This window comes from Seriola lalandi, unplaced genomic scaffold (assembly GCF_002814215.2).
Source record: "Seriola lalandi dorsalis isolate HSWRI2012SDOR001 ecotype SW California unplaced genomic scaffold, Sedor1 jcf7180002054313, whole genome shotgun sequence".
NCBI lineage: Eukaryota > Metazoa > Chordata > Actinopteri > Carangiformes > Carangidae > Seriola > Seriola lalandi.
This window is the reverse complement of record NW_019524866.1, coordinates 489,105-506,611: the sequence shown is the minus strand read 5'-3', so window position 1 is coordinate 506,611 and position 17,507 is coordinate 489,105. Positions and strand designations below refer to the sequence as shown.

The window sequence follows — 17,507 nt, the reverse complement described above, 5'->3', positions numbered from 1 at the left end:
ACTTATTAAATTTGAACTATGTTCAGCTATTGTTAGCACCGGGTTAACATGTTAACTTCAATAGACTGCTGAGGAAAATAAATATATGCAGATGGGTCACACATTAATCATTTTAAGGCATTGCTCCACCACAAGCTTTATGCAAAGTTTCAATGGTCCTTGGCATCGATTCTACAAATCTCTGAAACTCTACTGATGGTATGAACATCATTCTTCCACAAGATACTCCTTCATTTGGTGTTTTGATGATGGTTATGGAGAGTGCTTTTTTTCTTTATTTTGTCTCTTAACAGGATTTGATCACCATTATACACATATTTGATTACTTTAGTATTTTATTATTGTGTACAACTTATTGAACTCAAGACGACACATATCCAGTTCTGATTATAGCGTGTAACTGCAAGACACCTTCTCCACATGAACTTAGCAGATGTATCTACTGATCCTGTGGCCATCCAGTTACAGTATACAACTCCTCCCCTTTCTGAACATCTGCTGTCTGCTGTTCACTTAGCCTACAGTTGACCCACATTACACTTTTCATTCAGTTTACCTTTGCACATTACAGTTAGTAATTCTAATTTGCACATTGCTATTTTTGCACTGTTGTCCATGCTGTGATTCTACCTTGCACATTACTTTTTACTTTTTGAGCTTTTGCATTTGTACATTTTCACTTCACTTACTGTGTATTTATTTATTATCACTACTATTTTATAGTAGTTTTTACTTTAATTGTAACAAAGAAATTTTCCTGCGAGATCATTAAAGTTTTTCTGACTGTTTTGGGAAAAACTGCTATCAGAGTGGCTTCTTGGCCATCGAGTCTCAGGTCTAGTAATTCAGCAATACTGAGTCAGCACTGGAACGGCCAAGGTGCACAACATAGCCATTAGTCTACTGGTCATTCACGGCAGTAATGACTAGCTCCCTCTTTGTATTCCTCTGCAACTTTTCACTCACTGTCTCTCCCTTTGCCAAATACTGACTACCACCTACCCTCCTCCCTCTCTCCCTCTCTCTGACTCGCTGTGCCTTGGCCTGCCCCCACTGTGCACTACTTAAACAAATTGCTCTCTATCTCTATCACTATCTCTGCGAGCGTGCTCTGCAGAGGCAGTTGTGTCGGCGTGTGGAAGGCTCTGGGACATACTGCTTTACAATGAGAAAAGAGAGCAGGTTAATTTGGTGGAGCTGGCGGATTGTGGTTGTGGCTGCTTTGTTCTTCCTGGGCTTCATCATAGGTAAGCCATGAGAACACAACAGAAACTTAAACTGGACAGAGATATAAGTCAACGACCCACAAGCGATATCTACTGCATGTTTGTTTTTGATGAAATATTCATTATAAAACAGTATTTTGACAAAGAAAATAATGGGAAAGTTGACCATAACAAGTGTATAAATGGAACTGAAGGCAGTTGCTGAAATAACAAATAGATACATGACACAAAGAGATAAAATTATTGTTTTTTTGAGTAAATTTCTCAAGATTAATCTCATAAACTATCAAATTTACCCAGTGCGGTTGAAGCTGAATCTTCAAGGTGTGTTGTTGTTTTGTGTGTTAGCTTTAGTTTGTCACCACTCTGAGACATTTCACATCTTTGTGCTCACAGCAGGTTAACACTTGCTATCCATAACCACAAATAATTTTAAAATATATTTTCTAACACGATTGGAAGCTTCTGTTCATATACACAAATGGGCAGTGAATGGCCAAGTTTAAATTCTGCATGCCCCCCAATGTTTTATATACATGTAATTGATTCTTGGAAAAATTATCACATCATGACATCACATAGTGATGACTATTGTCTTAAGTGAACTCCCACTGTTGTTGAACTGACTTGCGGTTTGAACGGTGTGTGCCGCAGGCTGGTTTGCAAAGCCCATACATTCAAACACTGCAAGCAACAGAGCTTCCAGCAAGTATCTGAGGGAGTTTCTGGATGAAATGCAGCCAGACCAGATCAGAGAGCATCTCAGGTAAAAATCACTTCTCACACACTAAACCTGCCCTGTTTATTAATGTTGGTTTTTGGAATTTGGAATTTGACCATGGTAGAATATCTGTGGTAAACACCAAATTTGAATTCTTGGCATGGTATCTTTAAAAAATATTGACACTAACCATTGTAACCCGTAGCCTCTAAAACCACACTGACTCACAGAACCCTGATGTGCAGTCAAACATTGTTGAAACCCAGAGAACCCAGATGACCTTTTTAGACATGGATCATGCTGTGTTCATGCGAATTCAGACAAGAACAACAGATGTGCGTGCATGTACTATTTTCTTTTACTTTATATATTTTTTCATTCATTTGTTTTTGAAAATTATAAACGAAAAAAATGACTGCAGTTTTAAACTGGTCAGCAAAAGGTTCTACATTTCCCTTTCCTTTTTTTTTTTGGACATTTTAGTATAAATCTGTTCCCCCGTCAATATGTGTTTTCCCTTAACCTGTAACCTTATCCTAACCCTAACCACCAACGGGGGACGCAACGCAAAAAACTGTCGTAATGGGAGGGAAACACTACTTCACAGGAACAGGCTTCAGCACCTGCCTTTTTCGAGTGTTATGTACCAGGTTCTCTTAGTGTAGAGTATTCCAAGTTATCCAGTACTGGGTGTTGAGCACCTTTCAGACCACAAGAGTGTATGTATGGTACTCAAAGGTGTGGAAACTAAACAGTTTGTTTCATTTTCCTCCTACGTATTAAGCAGCATGCAACGTAAAGCTCAACTTATGACGTCAAGAAGTGTTCTAGCCTACTTACCTTATTGTGATAATGTGCTGACGTTAGATGTATAATTTTACTGTTAATAAACAAAACTCCAACTCCTGTATGTGTTGTATTGTGGCAGAAGCAAAATGAGTATTAAATCAAAATGCAAAACATTTATTAACACTAACAGACACAAAAAGTTGTGTAACTTAACTGCAGCAGCAAGTCTCCATTAAAGTCCACAGGCAGCAGGAATCTGGAGTGAAATCCCACAGGCTAACAGGCCAACAAGTACTGAGTGAACTCTGGTACATGAACAAATCCAGACAGCACCGAATCTCCCATGTGACCTTCTCAGTTCGGCGTGAACAACTGTCAGCAGCTACAACAACTACCTATATGCTTAAAGCAAGCTAAAACTTATAACTAGGCACTCAAGCGAGTTTTTGCACCTGTTTAGAGATGTACTGCTTTCATTTTTTATCCTTAAAAGTCTTACCTCCATGATATCTTCTGCACAGGAAGTTTACACGACTCCCCCACCTGGCTGGTACAGAGCAGAACCTGAGATATGCGGAGCAGATCAAGAAAGAGTGGCGGGAGTTTGGCCTGGACTCAGTGGAGATGGTGCCCTACGACGTCCTTTTGTCCTACCCCAACAAATCACAGCCGAATTACATCTCCATAGTTGATCAGCTTGGTAATGAGGTATAGTAGCTACATGTACACAAACAAAAGATAAATAAAAAGCACATATAATTTCAACCTATATCAAACACACACCCTGCAAAAATCTCTCTACTTGTTTCTGGTGCAGAATTGTCATTGCTCTTTGCTCCCATCTATTATAGCATTAGGATGGCAGTCATTCCCTCTGGTGAGCCAGTTACAGATTGTATTCACAGTGTGAATCTACTTTTAAAGTACTGAATGCTTTAGTTTACTGATTGCCAAACATTTATTGATTTTAATCTTTTTCTACCACTGCAAGCACTCTAATGAAATGCTCCGTTCTCCACACTTACCCCTGGTGACTAAAATCTCAAAGGGATTGTAAATTTCTCACATACATGAACAATAACACTAAAGTCCAAATCCCTGACAACTCCTCAGTCTGTTTGGGGAAATAACAAAGGTGCAGAGTGCATGTGTCGATCAAACAGATACATTAAAAAAAACACACCCACATTCTTCTGCAGGCCTCCTCTCCACCTCCCCACTGTTAGTCTTCACCACAAAACTGCAAGACAGCTCATTCAAGTCCAAGGTCATTTTACAGCCTTGTTGTGAGGTAAACATCTGTATGTGTCTACAAGCGGAGATAATGACACAGCGCAGAGGCAAACAAGTGACAACATATCCAGGGTTACCGCACGGCCATATTACAATACGCTGCAAGGAGGTACTTAAACACAATCAGGGATTACATTTCAACTAATTCAGTAATAGATTTCAGCTGATAACCATTCAGCGAACAGCAGATCAGAGATCCACAAATGATCATCAGGTGAGTAGATAATTCATTTTCCAGCTGCAAGCAGACCAGAATCAACTGGTATCTGCAAATAATTCACAGAATTCATTTTGGTACATAGTATGAAAATAATGTGAATAATTGTCTGAGCATCATTTACAGTTTGATCCCTCATTTACAACAGGGGAGAAAGACTTCAGATTCTTTACTTACATGCTGCTTTTATTCTTGATTAATCAATCAACTGATTGTTTGGCTTGTAAAACTAAAGAAAAGAGAGAGAGAAATACCCACCACCATTCCCCAGAGTCCACAGTGACACATTCACACTGCTTAGTTTTGTTCAATTATTGGACAAACTGAAAAAAATTATTAAAACAATTTCAAGACAAAGCAGCAAATCCTCATATTTGAGAAGCAAATATATATGCTTTGTATTTAAAATCCTAATTTGTAAAGTGAGAAGTAGCTATAGCTGCCAAATAGATCGTAGTTTAAATATAGAGTTTGAATAATATTTGAATCAATAATATATGGGAGTGGAAGTATAAAGATGCCTGAAAAGATAATACATAAGTAAAGCGCAAGTTTCAAAGCATTTACTACAGAAAGTATAAGAGTATCTCATATTTCATCCAATTTTATCTCACCTCATTTCATCTAACTTTCTCAGGTTTTTAACACGTCATTGGCAGAGCCGGTCCCAGAGGGCTATGAAGATGTCTCTAACATTGTGCCTCCATACAGTGCCTACTCTGCCAAGGGACAACCTGAGGTACACACACACACACACAAACACACACACACACACACAACCTTATCATGACAGTGACAGTGATGTGTAAATAGTTTTCACTGCATCACTAAAAGTAGTGAACACTAAGATGTTCTCTCTGTCTGTCTCTGTCTCCAGGGGGATTTGGTTTATGTGAACTATGGTCGTACAGAAGACTTCTTCCAGTTGGAGAGGGAGATGCACATCAATGCAACTGGGAAGATTGCCATTGTCAGATATGGGAAAATATTCAGAGGCAATAAGGTAGGAAAAGTCTTGGTCAGAACTCCTCATGAAATCCCAGTTATATCATTCTGATCAAAGATCTGTAGTAATAGTGTTTGATTATTAATTCCTCATTGTGGCATTTCAAAACATTTTCACATCGTCAGACATTTATTACTTTAATGCAATTCACAAAAGTTAAAGTCAATTTGTCGCAACACAGACAAAAAAGACAGCTATAAATACAATTCTGACTCATTGCTCTCTGTCTGTCTTCATCTCCCCACCAGGTGAAGAACGCCATGTTAGCCGGAGCGAAGGGGATCATTATGTTCTCAGACCCAGCAGATTACTGGGCTTCAGGGGTCCAGGTAGCATGATTATGAATCTGTGTGTGTGCCTATGTAACTGCTATTGTTAATGTAGAGGAGGTATGAAAATATTTTTGACAATACTGACACTATGATTGGCCTTTGAACAAATTTTGGATCAGCGGAGGTTTCTACGCTCGACAACCATAAAGTTACAATCCAGATCATAAATGAAAAGGTAAGCATTTTGACATGTGTTTGTGTGTGTGCAGCCCTACCCTGATGGCTGGAATCTGCCCGGTGGAGGAGCTCAGAGAGGAAATGTTCTCAACCTGAACGGAGCAGGAGACCCACTCACACCAGGATACCCCGCTAAAGGTGCGTATGTCTGTGTGTTTGTACACGTGTTAGAGCCTATATGAATATCTACACATGTGTAAGTTTATCTCACATAGTCCTGTCTCTTCTCTCACAGAATATACCTACAGATTTAGCCTTGAGGATGGAGTGGGACTTCCCAAGATTCCTGTGCATCCAATTGGATTCTATGATGCAGTTCTCCTGCTGAAGTACAAATTGTTCTTTTTGCTTTTCTTTTCTCTATTTTAACTTAACTTTAATCTGGAATTCAGGGCAAGAAACTAAAAATTTTATTGAGGTCCTTGAGTGAAATAAGCAGCTGATTTGTATTATTTACAGAATATGTGAATTATTTACCATTCAACAGGAACATGGGAGGACACATTCCACCCAACAACTGGAAAGGAGGTCTGAATGTCTCCTACAGGATTGGTCCAGGTTTTGCTGGTGACTTCAAGAGCCAGTAAGTGCCTTTGTGAAGGATTTTTTCCTGTGCAGTATTAAAGTGATCCTCCCTTTTCAAAATAAACCTCCTCCCTCTCCAGTTATTAGTTTCTCCTCTGCAGCCTCACTGCTGTCTACATTCTGTGTTCTAGTGTTCGTACTGTCTCTCCCCTTTTGTAGCTCCTCTTCTCTTGTTCAGCTTTAATGACCCAGTGGCAACTAGCCAACTGAAGTACAATGGAGGCCCTTGTAGCTTCTCTGTGTGAGGGACATACATACACATTCACGCACATATACACGCTACACAAATTAAGTATGTGGCATGCACCCATATGCAAAAACAGTAACGTAGGGGTGTGGGGGTTTTCAGGAGCAACAAACCCACATAACAACAAACAGAATCAACTATGTGTTATTCTCTTACTCATTTTTTTAAAGTTGGAAAACATTTCATAAGTGACACCCCTCTACTCATTTCTCTTTTGTTTGTCTATCCGTTTCTGTCATTACATGAGATAACAATTCTCTGAGGCTGCTGTGCATTAAAAACTAAAAGAAAAACATTCATCTTTAGTAAATGTTATAACCTTCTCCCTCTTCCTTCTCCCTAAGTTCCTCTCCCATCAGTCATTTTCTGTCAACTCCATTGATCTGCTTTTCCTCCGTCTCTTCATATGTCTTTGTGCGTATCACTCATTAATCCTTAACTCCTTAATAATCTGCCTGTCCCAGGAAGGTGCGTATGAACATCCACACTAACAACCAGGTGACCAGGATCTACAACGTCATTGGCAGGATTAGAGGAGCTCTGGAGCCAGGTACAACAACACAACCCGCCCTAACCCTTCGTTCTGGGTTTCTGCAACATTTTACACACAACTAACACATGCGAGTAACACTGAAAATGCCATTATGGACACTAATGCTGATATCTTATTAAAAACAGGTTAGAATGGGAGAATAAAATCATTTGGCAGAAAATGTTGCTCAATATTTTGCAAGGAATATTCAGACAAGCAGTTTCAAACACTGCAGTTTTAATCACAACTCTCAAGAAATACAGTGTATCAGTCTCTTAAGGAAGTATCTGTTTTTGGTGTGAAGGCTGTTATATTTGGTAGCACTAGTCAATTGTTTAAAAAATTAGGAAAGAAATTCTCATAGTTTGTGTCTCTAACTCCTCTTTCAACACATGTTGTCGGCTCTGCATGGTGTGTGTGTGTGTGTGTGTGTGTGTGTGTAGACAGGTATGTGATTCTGGGAGGGCACCGGGATGCCTGGGTGTTTGGAGGAATCGATCCCATGTCTGGGGCTGCAGTGGTCCATGAAAATGTCAGGAGTGCTGGCAGGCTGCTCAGTAAAGGTACATCTCTGCAGTTGAATGAATAAGTGAATCATGTTAATACATGTAGTCAGTACTCAGTGTGTATGTTGTGTGTGTGTGTGTAGGCTGGAGGCCAAGGAGGACTATAATATTTGCCAGCTGGGATGCAGAGGAGTTTGGACTGCTGGGATCTACAGAATGGGCAGAGGTACCATATACACCAATACATACATATACACACACACACACACACACACACACACACACACACACACACACACACACACACACACACACACACACACACACACACACACACTGACCACACTTCCTCCTTCTCAACAGGACAATGCCAAGCTGCTGCAGGAGAGAGCTGTGGCCTACATCAATGCAGACTCTGCCATAGAGGGTGTGTGTGTTTGTGCAGCTCAATATTCTCACTAGATTGTAGACAGTGTAGAGGCTGAATTGGTTTTAATATGATTCGTGTGTGTTCCAGGCATGTACACACTGAGGGTTGACTGCACTCCATCTCTACACACTTTGGTGTATGACCTCACCAAGCAGGTGAGCAGATTTATATGCATGCAAAGCAACAATATACTGTATCTGAAAATTTATATGAGTAAAAAACCGTTGTCTTTTATGCATTCTCTTATCCTGTATTCCTGCCTTTCTTTCCACCTTGTCCCGTGTCTCTTTCTTTCTCTGTTTGCATGTAGATAGGCAGTCCAGAGGAAGGAGAGGAGGGAGTTTCTCTGTACGAGAGTTGGCATAAGAGGGACAACTGGACGAATGACCGTGATGCACCCAGGTACAACGCGTGCATCAGCATCAGTTGCTTGTTTGGGTCAGAGCTAGGGTGTACATAAACTAGCAGCAAAATAATAACGTTAAAATTCACAAGGCTTAAGCAAAACTAAATATCAACGGCCATGAGAGTACGGACCGGTGAAATCAGAACTGAGTAGAGACGATTAAGGATAAGAAGAGGAAGATGCTGAAATGAAAGATTAAGACAAACCAGGTCACAACTGAGGAGTGTGCTGTGTTTAAAACCACTTTGGAATGTAAAATTTGTTCCATCCTAGATAATCGATCAAAAAATCAAGACATTAATCAAAAACATTAATTTATCAGTCTGATGTTGACTCTGTTGTACTGTAGGATCAGTAAACTCGGCTCAGGCAGTGACTTTGAGGCCTATTTCATCCGTCTGGGTATCGCCGCAGGCAGAGCCAGATACACCAAGAACAAGGTATGTTTTATGCAGATTCATTTACTTTAACTGGTAGTGTGATTGTATGTATATTTGTGTGTATCTCTGTTCTATTTAGTTTACTTGAAAGACATTCTTTGATTTGAATGTACCCGATTATAGAAAATAGTACATTTAAGCTCCCTGTGAATCATAAAAAAACTATATTTATATACAGTAGTGTACATGCTTGAATGTTTGTTGGCTTGCCATTTTTGTGTACTTGTATGTGTTACAGCTTCGGTGTGTATCTATGTTATTACATGTCTGTTTGAGTTTATTTCTGTCCTATAATCATTAATAATTATGTGTTTTAACTTTGAGATTATGGTTTAGGTTCAGACCAGAATTAATGTAATAAAGCTTTTGTGTATCCATGGAATGAACTAAGTGAAATGTCATCTGTGTGTGTGTGCATTCAGAAAACAGAGCGATACAGCAGTTATCCAGTCTATCACAGTGTGTATGAAACCTTCGAGATCGTGGAGAAGTTTTACGACCCCTCCTTCAGAAGACTTCGGGCAGTGGCCCAGGTGAGAGGCGGGCTCATCTTCCTCTTGGCAGATTCCCAGCTGCTCCCTCTCGATGCCAACCAGTACGCAGACTCACTGAGGAAGTATGCACAGAGTATCGCACAGCTGGCGCAAAAGCACCCGGAGGAGATGGAGATGTATGGGGTTTCATTTGGTGAGTTGATTTCAATCATTGTGTGCTCACTCTGGTAAGTTTAAGTGTCACTCGAATGTTTAAATAAGATTGCCAACTTACTCACCTAACATCTTTGCATGCAATTTTTTTTTTTCCAATACCTCCAGAATTTCTGTTTTCTTCAGTGGATAACTTCACTGTTGCAGCCAGGGATTTCCATGAGCGCCTGCAGACCATTAACAGAGCAGAGTAAGAGTGTGTTTAACATTTCATACATTTTCAGTGTCCAAACAAAAGCTTAAACGTTTGGGAGTACGTGCTTTGATTTCTATCTTCCTAGTCTTCCTACAGTTAAGTGTGTGTGTATGTGCATTAGTCCTCTGCAGGTACGCCTCATGAACGATCAGCTCATGTATCTGGAGAGAGCCTTTATAGACCCCCTGGGCTTACCTGATAGACCCTTCTACAGGTTAGTCTCACACTCTCCCTCCCTCACACACACACACACACACACACACACACAATTTCCTCCCATTTGGAGGCAGTAGTCTCACCAACTGGTCATGTACTTGACTACTGCAACCACTAAATGGCAGCATGGACTGTAGTTGATTTGCAATAGTCAGTAACATTAAACTCAGCATTTTGAGCATGTCTTTACACCTACCTGTTTCAATAGGCTTCGCAGGCTGTTCATGTTAGATTATAGTCCAGTGTTTGTTTATTTAATGCTCATTATCTTTCTCATCCACTTTGAATTTAAGCATGGCTGGATATTTTGGTTTCCCTACTTTTCAGAGACGTCTTGTTTTCTGCAGATTCTTCTCACCTTGTTTGTTTATAAATACTGTATGTGGATTATTACTTGATTGCTGCAGTTTCTGTAATACCTCCAGTACAGTCTATAACATAACACCCTCTACTCTGTTGCAGACATGTGATTTTTGCTCCCAGCAGCCATAATAAATATGCAGGGGAGTCTTTCCCTGGGATCTATGATGCATTGTTCGACATTGAGAACTCAGCTGACCCACAGAAGGCCTGGGAGGAAGTCAAGCGTCAAATCAGCATTGCAGCATTCACTGTTCACGCTGCCGCTATGACCCTAACACCACCTGCATGAAGCGTGCACAAACAGTTGAAAGCCTGTGACTGAACTATCAATTGACTATTATTTTAGAACACCAAAATGTGATGAGAGGGAATACACTACATGCAACACACAGCGATGGACAATCCCTGTCATGTTCCAGGAACACCCAGATCCCAGTAATACAGTGAACCTCTGAACACCATTACCACAGTACAACTTACAAAACTGTCCTTTTACTCTTGGTTCCTGATTGTTATGTGGCTACATTAAAGTAATAATTTATGGGTTTTTTTTTTGTAAAAACCGTCCGTGGCTAAAGGGAGCCAAATAAAATCAACCCATCCTTCACTTGTGGGCAGAAAACAACTTACATCTTGTCCATGTATTGGTCTGAGAAAAAAAATGTGATGGGTGGTAAAAATGGTACTGAGTTTTACTTATATCCATGTTGATATTTTTTGATAAATTACTTAATTTGCTTAAAGGCACACACTACTTTTGCACACTGAAAAGAACACAACAACATTTAATGATAAACCTGCATGAAACCAGATTTCTGTTGAAGGACATACAGTTCAAATCTGTCTTTAAATGATGAGTTAACAGAGCTAAATAAAGACAAAGAAAATGAGAATATTGTAAGATTAGGGATAACAGAACATATATGGCAACGTTATTACATAAGAGAAAAATATGTACTGTACTCTCATATCTAATTGTCACAGTTGGGCAGTAAATCAAGAGACAGAGCAGAGAATCAGATTCTAATCCATGGTTCACAGGATGAAAAAGGTACAGTGTAAAAATATGGTTCTGAATTGGTAAATGTGTATAAAATGAATGTGCTAAGATGGCAGTCTGGTAACAAAAGCAGTGTGCCTGTAAGTCTAATTAGGCATAAATATCTATGATAAAGGTTTTTGAATTTTTGTGACCTCCAAGAATATGCCTAATAAAAAAACGAATTACTCCTTTGGACGTCCAACTGAATGCAAGCTGAAATATACAGTATGTATCCTTGAGAAACACAGGTAGGAAGTGAGGTTAGAGGCAGCTATGTCTGTTTGGTTCCTCCCTGTTCTTGATCCTTTGGGAGGAAGGGCAGGTCCAGATGGGCCCACATGATTGGCTCAGCCTTCTTCAGAGACACCTCCATCTTTGCAGCCATCAGGTTCACCACGCTGCTCTTCACCTCCACAGCCTGACAGCAAGAAGAAAAATGTGGCTCATTGTCTAACACACATACTGCTAAAGAAAAAGCTTAAGGTTTCTTTTGGAAGGTGTTTGCTCACTCGTGCTACTGCATCTTTTGTTTGTTTGTTTGTTTGTTTGTTTGTTTTCTTCATATTTGGTATTTGACAACTTCAAGATAAAAACTTTGACTTTATTAACCATAAAGCTCAAAGGTTGTCCTCATGTTTTCTGATAGTACCACAGGAAGGTGCCAAAGTCTGAACTTTTTTCTCAAACCACCTTACCATTTCCATTGTGCTTTGTTTTTTTCATTTGTTGCCTTTTGTGTGCTCAACAAATTAAGATTATTGTTATATCACTATATGCACGACCTAAAAGTCTGTATTTTCTTCTTTCAACACATATTTTGTCAATGCTTTTTGCACTGGTTTTACTATAGTAAAGTCTATTTTATTATATTGCCCAATATCACAAATTTACCTAAAGTGGTTTTACAATCTGTACAGCATACAACACCCTCTATCCTTAGACACTTGATAAACCACTGGATATACTGTTAGGTGTTCACTTACCCCCCATAAACTGATGCTCTGTTCAAACTCTTTATCTCCCTCAAACACCACACGCATGTTCACCTGGAACAACCAGAGACATTCAGCAGACAGAGTTATACTGACATATAAGGGAGGATGTGTGAGAGTGAGAGGACATATTAGAGAGGGCAGTGTGTGTATGATAACAAAAGTGTGTGCTGTTATTTTTTGCATGTCTTTGTGTGTTGTTACCGTGGTGCTGTTGGCCTCCACGTAGCTGAGCTCTGGTGAGGAGTTCTTTGCGTAGATGGAGATGATGACCTGACTGCCTGTCTGGTGCCAGTCAAACCTACACGGCTTCACCTTCATCCCCTGGAAATACAGAAAGGAAGTGGATAAGCCTGATATAAAAAATTAAATGGACATTAGTATTGTGTGGAAAAATAGCACCATTTAAAAAATATAAGTGTATAATTCATTCCTTTCTTATGGGAAAGGACAAAGCAGGACTTTTGGACACTTCACAGACATTACTGTGCACATATGGAGTGAGTGTCTAAGTCAGGCTATTTCCTGTATGACCTGGTTATGCTTCCTCCAAAGGTGACTTCCTGTAGTGAAGCCCTGCTGGGACAAAAATGTGTTGAAGTCTGACGTTTTCTTCCTGCAGCAGCTCCAGTACTTCATGCTGCAGACAAACACACAAACACACACACATTTCATGAAGCACATTCAACACAAGCTCTACAACAAGTTAATATAGTCTTAGAACACCTACACACTAAAGTTTGTTCAATGAACACTTTTCTAAAGCTTATTAGACAGAGGACTGTGTGTGTGTGTGTGTGTGTGTGTGTGTGTGTGCTCTCACCCCTCATGGAAAACAGGAAGTCCAGGGTGGTGTTTGCATTCTTCCCCGTCACTTGCTGATCCAGAGTAATACTATCGAAGGACAGAGAATCGAAGACACAATTTGTAACTAACCATTACACACACTGGACTTCCTTCTACCTGTCTGCCCTCTTAGTTTAATTTTTTTATTTCTTATTTGAACTTTTGAAACAAAATTAGAGAATTAACTTGGGAAGACTACGCAGTCTACCTTAGCGCATCCGCCATTCTTACAGGAAGTACCGATCTTCACCTCACCCCCCCCTTCTTCTGTGCAGAAACAGAACCACAGTTTACACTTCATATTGCCTCCACATGGATCTGAATTTGTGTGTGTTCATGCTCTCTGTAGTACCATTTTTTTTTCCAAGAAAAAAAAGTTTTAAAAAAAGTTTTTAAAAAGTTTTTATATATATATATATATATATATATATATATATATATATACATATACACACACACACATATATACACATTTTGCTGGATTGCCTGCCGTATATATATATATATATATATCTCTTTACTCTCAGGAGCTGTCTCCGGCGGTGGAAAACCACATCGAAAGTTACTCGTGTTGCTTCTTTTCTTCGCCGTTGAACGTGGTTTCTTGTCGGATGCAGTCCTGCGGGATACAGATACATATCGCCTTTTAGGAGGTTCAGCCATTCCTGTGTTTGATGCTAACTTCAAGCGCTACCGGAAGTTGTTCTTCGTGGGACTGAGGGAAGACTTGACGCGCCACTGACTCACACAGCGTCTAGTGTCACAAAGTGGTATTACAACAGGGGACAGGTCGAGCCTGGCTGGTTGCCATGCTCATTTCAGTAGATAACTGAAATACAACAGATGGAGATCATGACATCACTGCGTCTCCTTCACACACTTGATAGTGTTGATTCATTTTTTGAACATTTTAAACTAAAGTCCTGGCCACATCATATATTGCACCTTTACAGCACAACCACCAACACTGGCATTTAAAACTAAAGCTACATGTATTTTGCCAATACTTAAGTTAAAACTAAGACATTGAGCTTAACTGATATTGACACATTCGATGCATATAAAACATTTTGATTTGCTTTGACAGTATATAAATCTATGCTTGGAATATAAAATACAATCATGCTTTACTTTATACTTACATTCAATTTGTAACTTACGAACATTTGTATTTGCCCATTTTGCATTCAGGCCAGTAGATGTTGCACTGTTCACATGAAGCATTAAGATATAAACCCTTTGTGGAACCACTTTCCTGGGAAAGAAAAACCTCAGATGCTGTGGGACTCACATCCAGTACCAGGCAGTTGATTTCTGCAAGCAAAGAAGACATAACAGCCTGGGAAATTTCACTCACCAAGTATTTCACTTACTGATCGTGGACTGCTCACAGAGGCAGGTTTCAGTTGCAGCCATGTTGGTTTCCATATACAAAGAAATCATGGTGTATTGTCCTCCCAGTCACCATATGTTGGCAGTCTTTATGTTACGACACAGCTAGGGGAAAAGGGAAACAACATAAAACCAGGTGTTATTTGTAAATCAAATTCATTGCATAACCCGGATGCTAAATAAGGAATCAAAAATACAAACAAGGTGAGAGGATAACTAAAGTAGGGGAACAGGAGCCAACAAAGAGCCCAACTGTGCGATTCTAACCAACCCCAAAACACAAGCAGCACCACTGTTCCTAATGTGTCCAACAGTCTTTTTCTAAGGGTGTGATGCACAATCACAATTTTAAAACTAACCCAGTCCCCAACAATCACTACCAGCATCTCAAACCAAATCACAAATTACACACAAATGTTGACAAAGGCGGTAAAGAGGCGCGCTGCCTATCATGTCAGCCGCCACTAATGATGTGCTGGCCGGTTTCTTAAGCTCTTTTCCTCTGAATGCTTGAACGGCTACAGCTGTGGCGAGGACTCGCAGGATCATTGTCGCACCAATAGGAGAAGCCGGCCGTGGAGTTGGAGGCTCTTCCTCTCTGCTTCGACCAATCCCGTCACGGAGTCTGCGCAGCCTGATTAGCATACAGACAAAACACACTGTAAGAAGCAGGTGACTGGGATGTGCTCATTTGAACATATTTTTATGTCGTGCAGAAAGTCTAACAAGAAAGAGCTGAACTGATGACACAATTACGGACGATTGCCCCGGTAGAGCATAACATTAAAAGTATTCGAAAATTCCTGGAGAAATTTTGAATGCGCCTGCTGCTTGGTGCGTGTACTTCACTCTCCACGTTTCAACCTTTACAAAGGACGTTACTTTCAGTTTCATTCACGTCGTAGAGACTTATCTTGACACTGGCCTCAGTCACTGCAGGTGTCCTTCAAAAAGCCTTTTGGAGCCGTCACGACTGGCCAAAATAACTCATATTGATGGTTTCAAACACAAATGTGTCCCCACAACCATAGCAAGACATGTATACACACATGTACATGTCCTAACAGAAGTTGATCTGCAATAAAGCTATACCACTATATCCCTATATAGACTAGAATAGCTTGTAAGAACCTTTATGATATACCTTACCTGTGACCTTTTTGAGACTTATTTTGAAAGCAATATGTGAGACTACATGGGAAAGTGGTCTCAGACTTTTGGCCACCACTGTATATAAACTAACCCTATACTGAGAGGTGTTCCTAATTTTTTGTCCATCCCATTTATAGGAATTAGACTTGACAAACTATTAGGAACACTTCTCAGTACACTTAAACATTACCACAATTACAGCCTCCAAACTGACCATTAAAATAAACCACCACTTTTCAAACAGATTCAGCAAATACTGAACATTATAATTCTCATGAAGGAGGATTTACTGAAAGGCCTGTTCCATTATACTGCATTAGTTTCATCCAGGTTCACCTAATACATATATATGAATTCAAATTAAAAATCAAGGAGACTTACAAATGCTAAAACAAATCAGCCCTTTATTTAAAGGTTACCCAATATACAGCAACGCTTAATAAAATGCATTCCTTTGAACAGAATGGTTATGGGGTTAATGGGGCAGAAATAAGTGACTGCAGATTGCCTTAAAAGGTCCATTGTGTAAGTCAGGGGTGTCCAAACTTTTTGCAAAGAGGGCCAGATTTGGTAAGGTGAAAATGTGTGGGGGCCGACCATTCAGCCTGACATTCTTTGAACCATTAACATTAAATACAAATGAACTATTTTATGAAATTTTTATTGCAAATGGCATACTTCATTTTTTATTTCATTTTCAAGTTTTTGCCAAAATCACTCTGCCTTTCATATTTGAAGACCACATAAAATGAAGAAAAAGTCTGTCTGGAAAAAAAACTTTTGGGAAGATGAAACATATCTAGGTTCATTTGAAACATTACATATTATTCACTATTAAATGCTCACTGTAAACTTCTAAATTCAAAACAGTGGTCTGTGCATATTCAAAACTGTAGTTTTGATCATCACAAAAAAATCAATTCACTGAGATGTAAGAATTTATTCACCTCAGAGGACTAAACACATATCTTGCCTGCACTAATGTGAAGGGTGATACTGAGATCTCGACTGCAGTATGTAGGCCTAGTCCAGGTCTGGCTCAGAAACAGCGGTTTTGATGCGCAAGACGTCACGCAGGTGAGACTCACTTAGTCTCGTCCTCACGTGGCTCTTGTTAATGTTCATAACCGAGATTGTGTTCTCGCACAAGTATGTCGAGCCAAACAAGCTCAGCATTTTCTTAGCAAATGTTCGAATCTCTTGGAACCTGCCTTCATCCAGCTGGCGGTAGAAGTTGACAAGAGGGAGCAGTTGGTGCCGACTGCTTCGTAATTCAGCAAAAAAATACTCAAATTTCCACTTGTCCTGGAAGCGGCGGCCCTCGCTGTCAACTTTTCTTTTTTAAGTTTACAGTCGCCATGTCAGAAGTGGGCCTTTCACATCAACATAGAGTTTGTGAAAGCCAGAATTGGCGGTTAAAATTCTAGAAATTGTTTCATTTTAAAAGGAAATGTATGACTACTGGCCAAACTTAGCAGCTAATATCATCTTATTTGAACCTCAATGAACAAATGACCGACTAATGTGAAAGTAATTTTTCATTTTCTATGAACATCAGATTTGTGTGTGCCAAAGTTAGCAGCTTATTTTATTGAAAATATTATATATTTTACTATACTATTCCTCTTATTGTGGTTCGTACATCTTTAATAATAATGGTGTGTCAACAACATAACCATAACTCCATAATAAAA

General features: G+C 39.6%; 2 protein-coding genes across 4 annotated transcripts; one reads left to right on the top strand and one right to left on the bottom strand.

The window, feature by feature from the left end:
- The first annotated feature begins 1,085 nt into the window (after positions 1-1,085).
- On the top strand, positions 1,086-11,018 carry naalad2 (N-acetylated alpha-linked acidic dipeptidase 2). The gene is made up of 20 exons (XM_023406606.2): positions 1,086-1,247; positions 1,881-1,992; positions 3,258-3,444; positions 4,884-4,985; positions 5,124-5,249; positions 5,501-5,581; positions 5,794-5,899; positions 5,997-6,090; positions 6,249-6,344; positions 7,058-7,143; positions 7,569-7,688; positions 7,775-7,857; positions 7,995-8,058; positions 8,149-8,216; positions 8,372-8,463; positions 8,817-8,907; positions 9,330-9,594; positions 9,723-9,804; positions 9,932-10,024; positions 10,489-11,018. Exons 1-20 carry the CDS (start codon positions 1,166-1,168, stop codon positions 10,676-10,678), a joined length of 2,220 nt encoding a protein of 739 aa, XP_023262374.1. The 5' UTR covers positions 1,086-1,165; the 3' UTR covers positions 10,679-11,018.
- A 123-nt stretch (positions 11,019-11,141) lies between these two features.
- On the bottom strand, positions 11,142-17,367 carry chordc1a (cysteine and histidine-rich domain (CHORD) containing 1a). 3 transcript variants are annotated; one of them, XM_023406607.2, is made up of 7 exons: positions 13,791-17,367; positions 13,478-13,536; positions 13,247-13,317; positions 12,958-13,063; positions 12,628-12,747; positions 12,415-12,477; positions 11,142-11,849 (listed from the first exon to the last, which is right to left on the bottom strand). In XM_023406607.2, the coding sequence occupies exons 1-7, from the start codon at positions 13,930-13,932 to the stop codon at positions 11,703-11,705; spliced, it is 708 nt and encodes a 235-aa protein (XP_023262375.1). In that variant the 5' UTR covers positions 13,933-17,367; the 3' UTR covers positions 11,142-11,702. The 3 variants fall into 3 exon arrangements, with proteins under 3 accessions (XP_023262375.1, XP_023262376.1, XP_087030217.1); XM_023406608.2 differs by lacking the exon at positions 12,415-12,477; XM_087174091.1 differs by lacking the exon at positions 13,478-13,536.
- Between the last annotated feature and the right edge of the window lie 140 nt (positions 17,368-17,507).

Coding starts and splice junctions, on each gene's coding strand:
- chordc1a (XM_023406607.2), bottom strand. CDS start 13,932: ATGGCTGAACCTCCTAAAAGGCGATATGTATCTGTATCCCGCAGGACT. Junction 13,537..13,790: donor GCCGGAGACAGCTCCTGAGA/GTAAAGAGATAT, acceptor GTTTCTGCACAG/AAGAAGGGGGGGGTGAGGTG. Junction 13,064..13,246: donor CTTCCTGTTTTCCATGAGGG/GTGAGAGCACAC, acceptor GTTTGTCTGCAG/CATGAAGTACTGGAGCTGCT.
- naalad2 (XM_023406606.2), top strand. CDS start 1,166: ATGAGAAAAGAGAGCAGGTTAATTTGGTGGAGCTGGCGGATTGTGGTT. Junction 3,445..4,883: donor TTGATCAGCTTGGTAATGAG/GTATAGTAGCTA, acceptor TAACTTTCTCAG/GTTTTTAACACGTCATTGGC. Junction 5,250..5,500: donor AAATATTCAGAGGCAATAAG/GTAGGAAAAGTC, acceptor TCTCCCCACCAG/GTGAAGAACGCCATGTTAGC.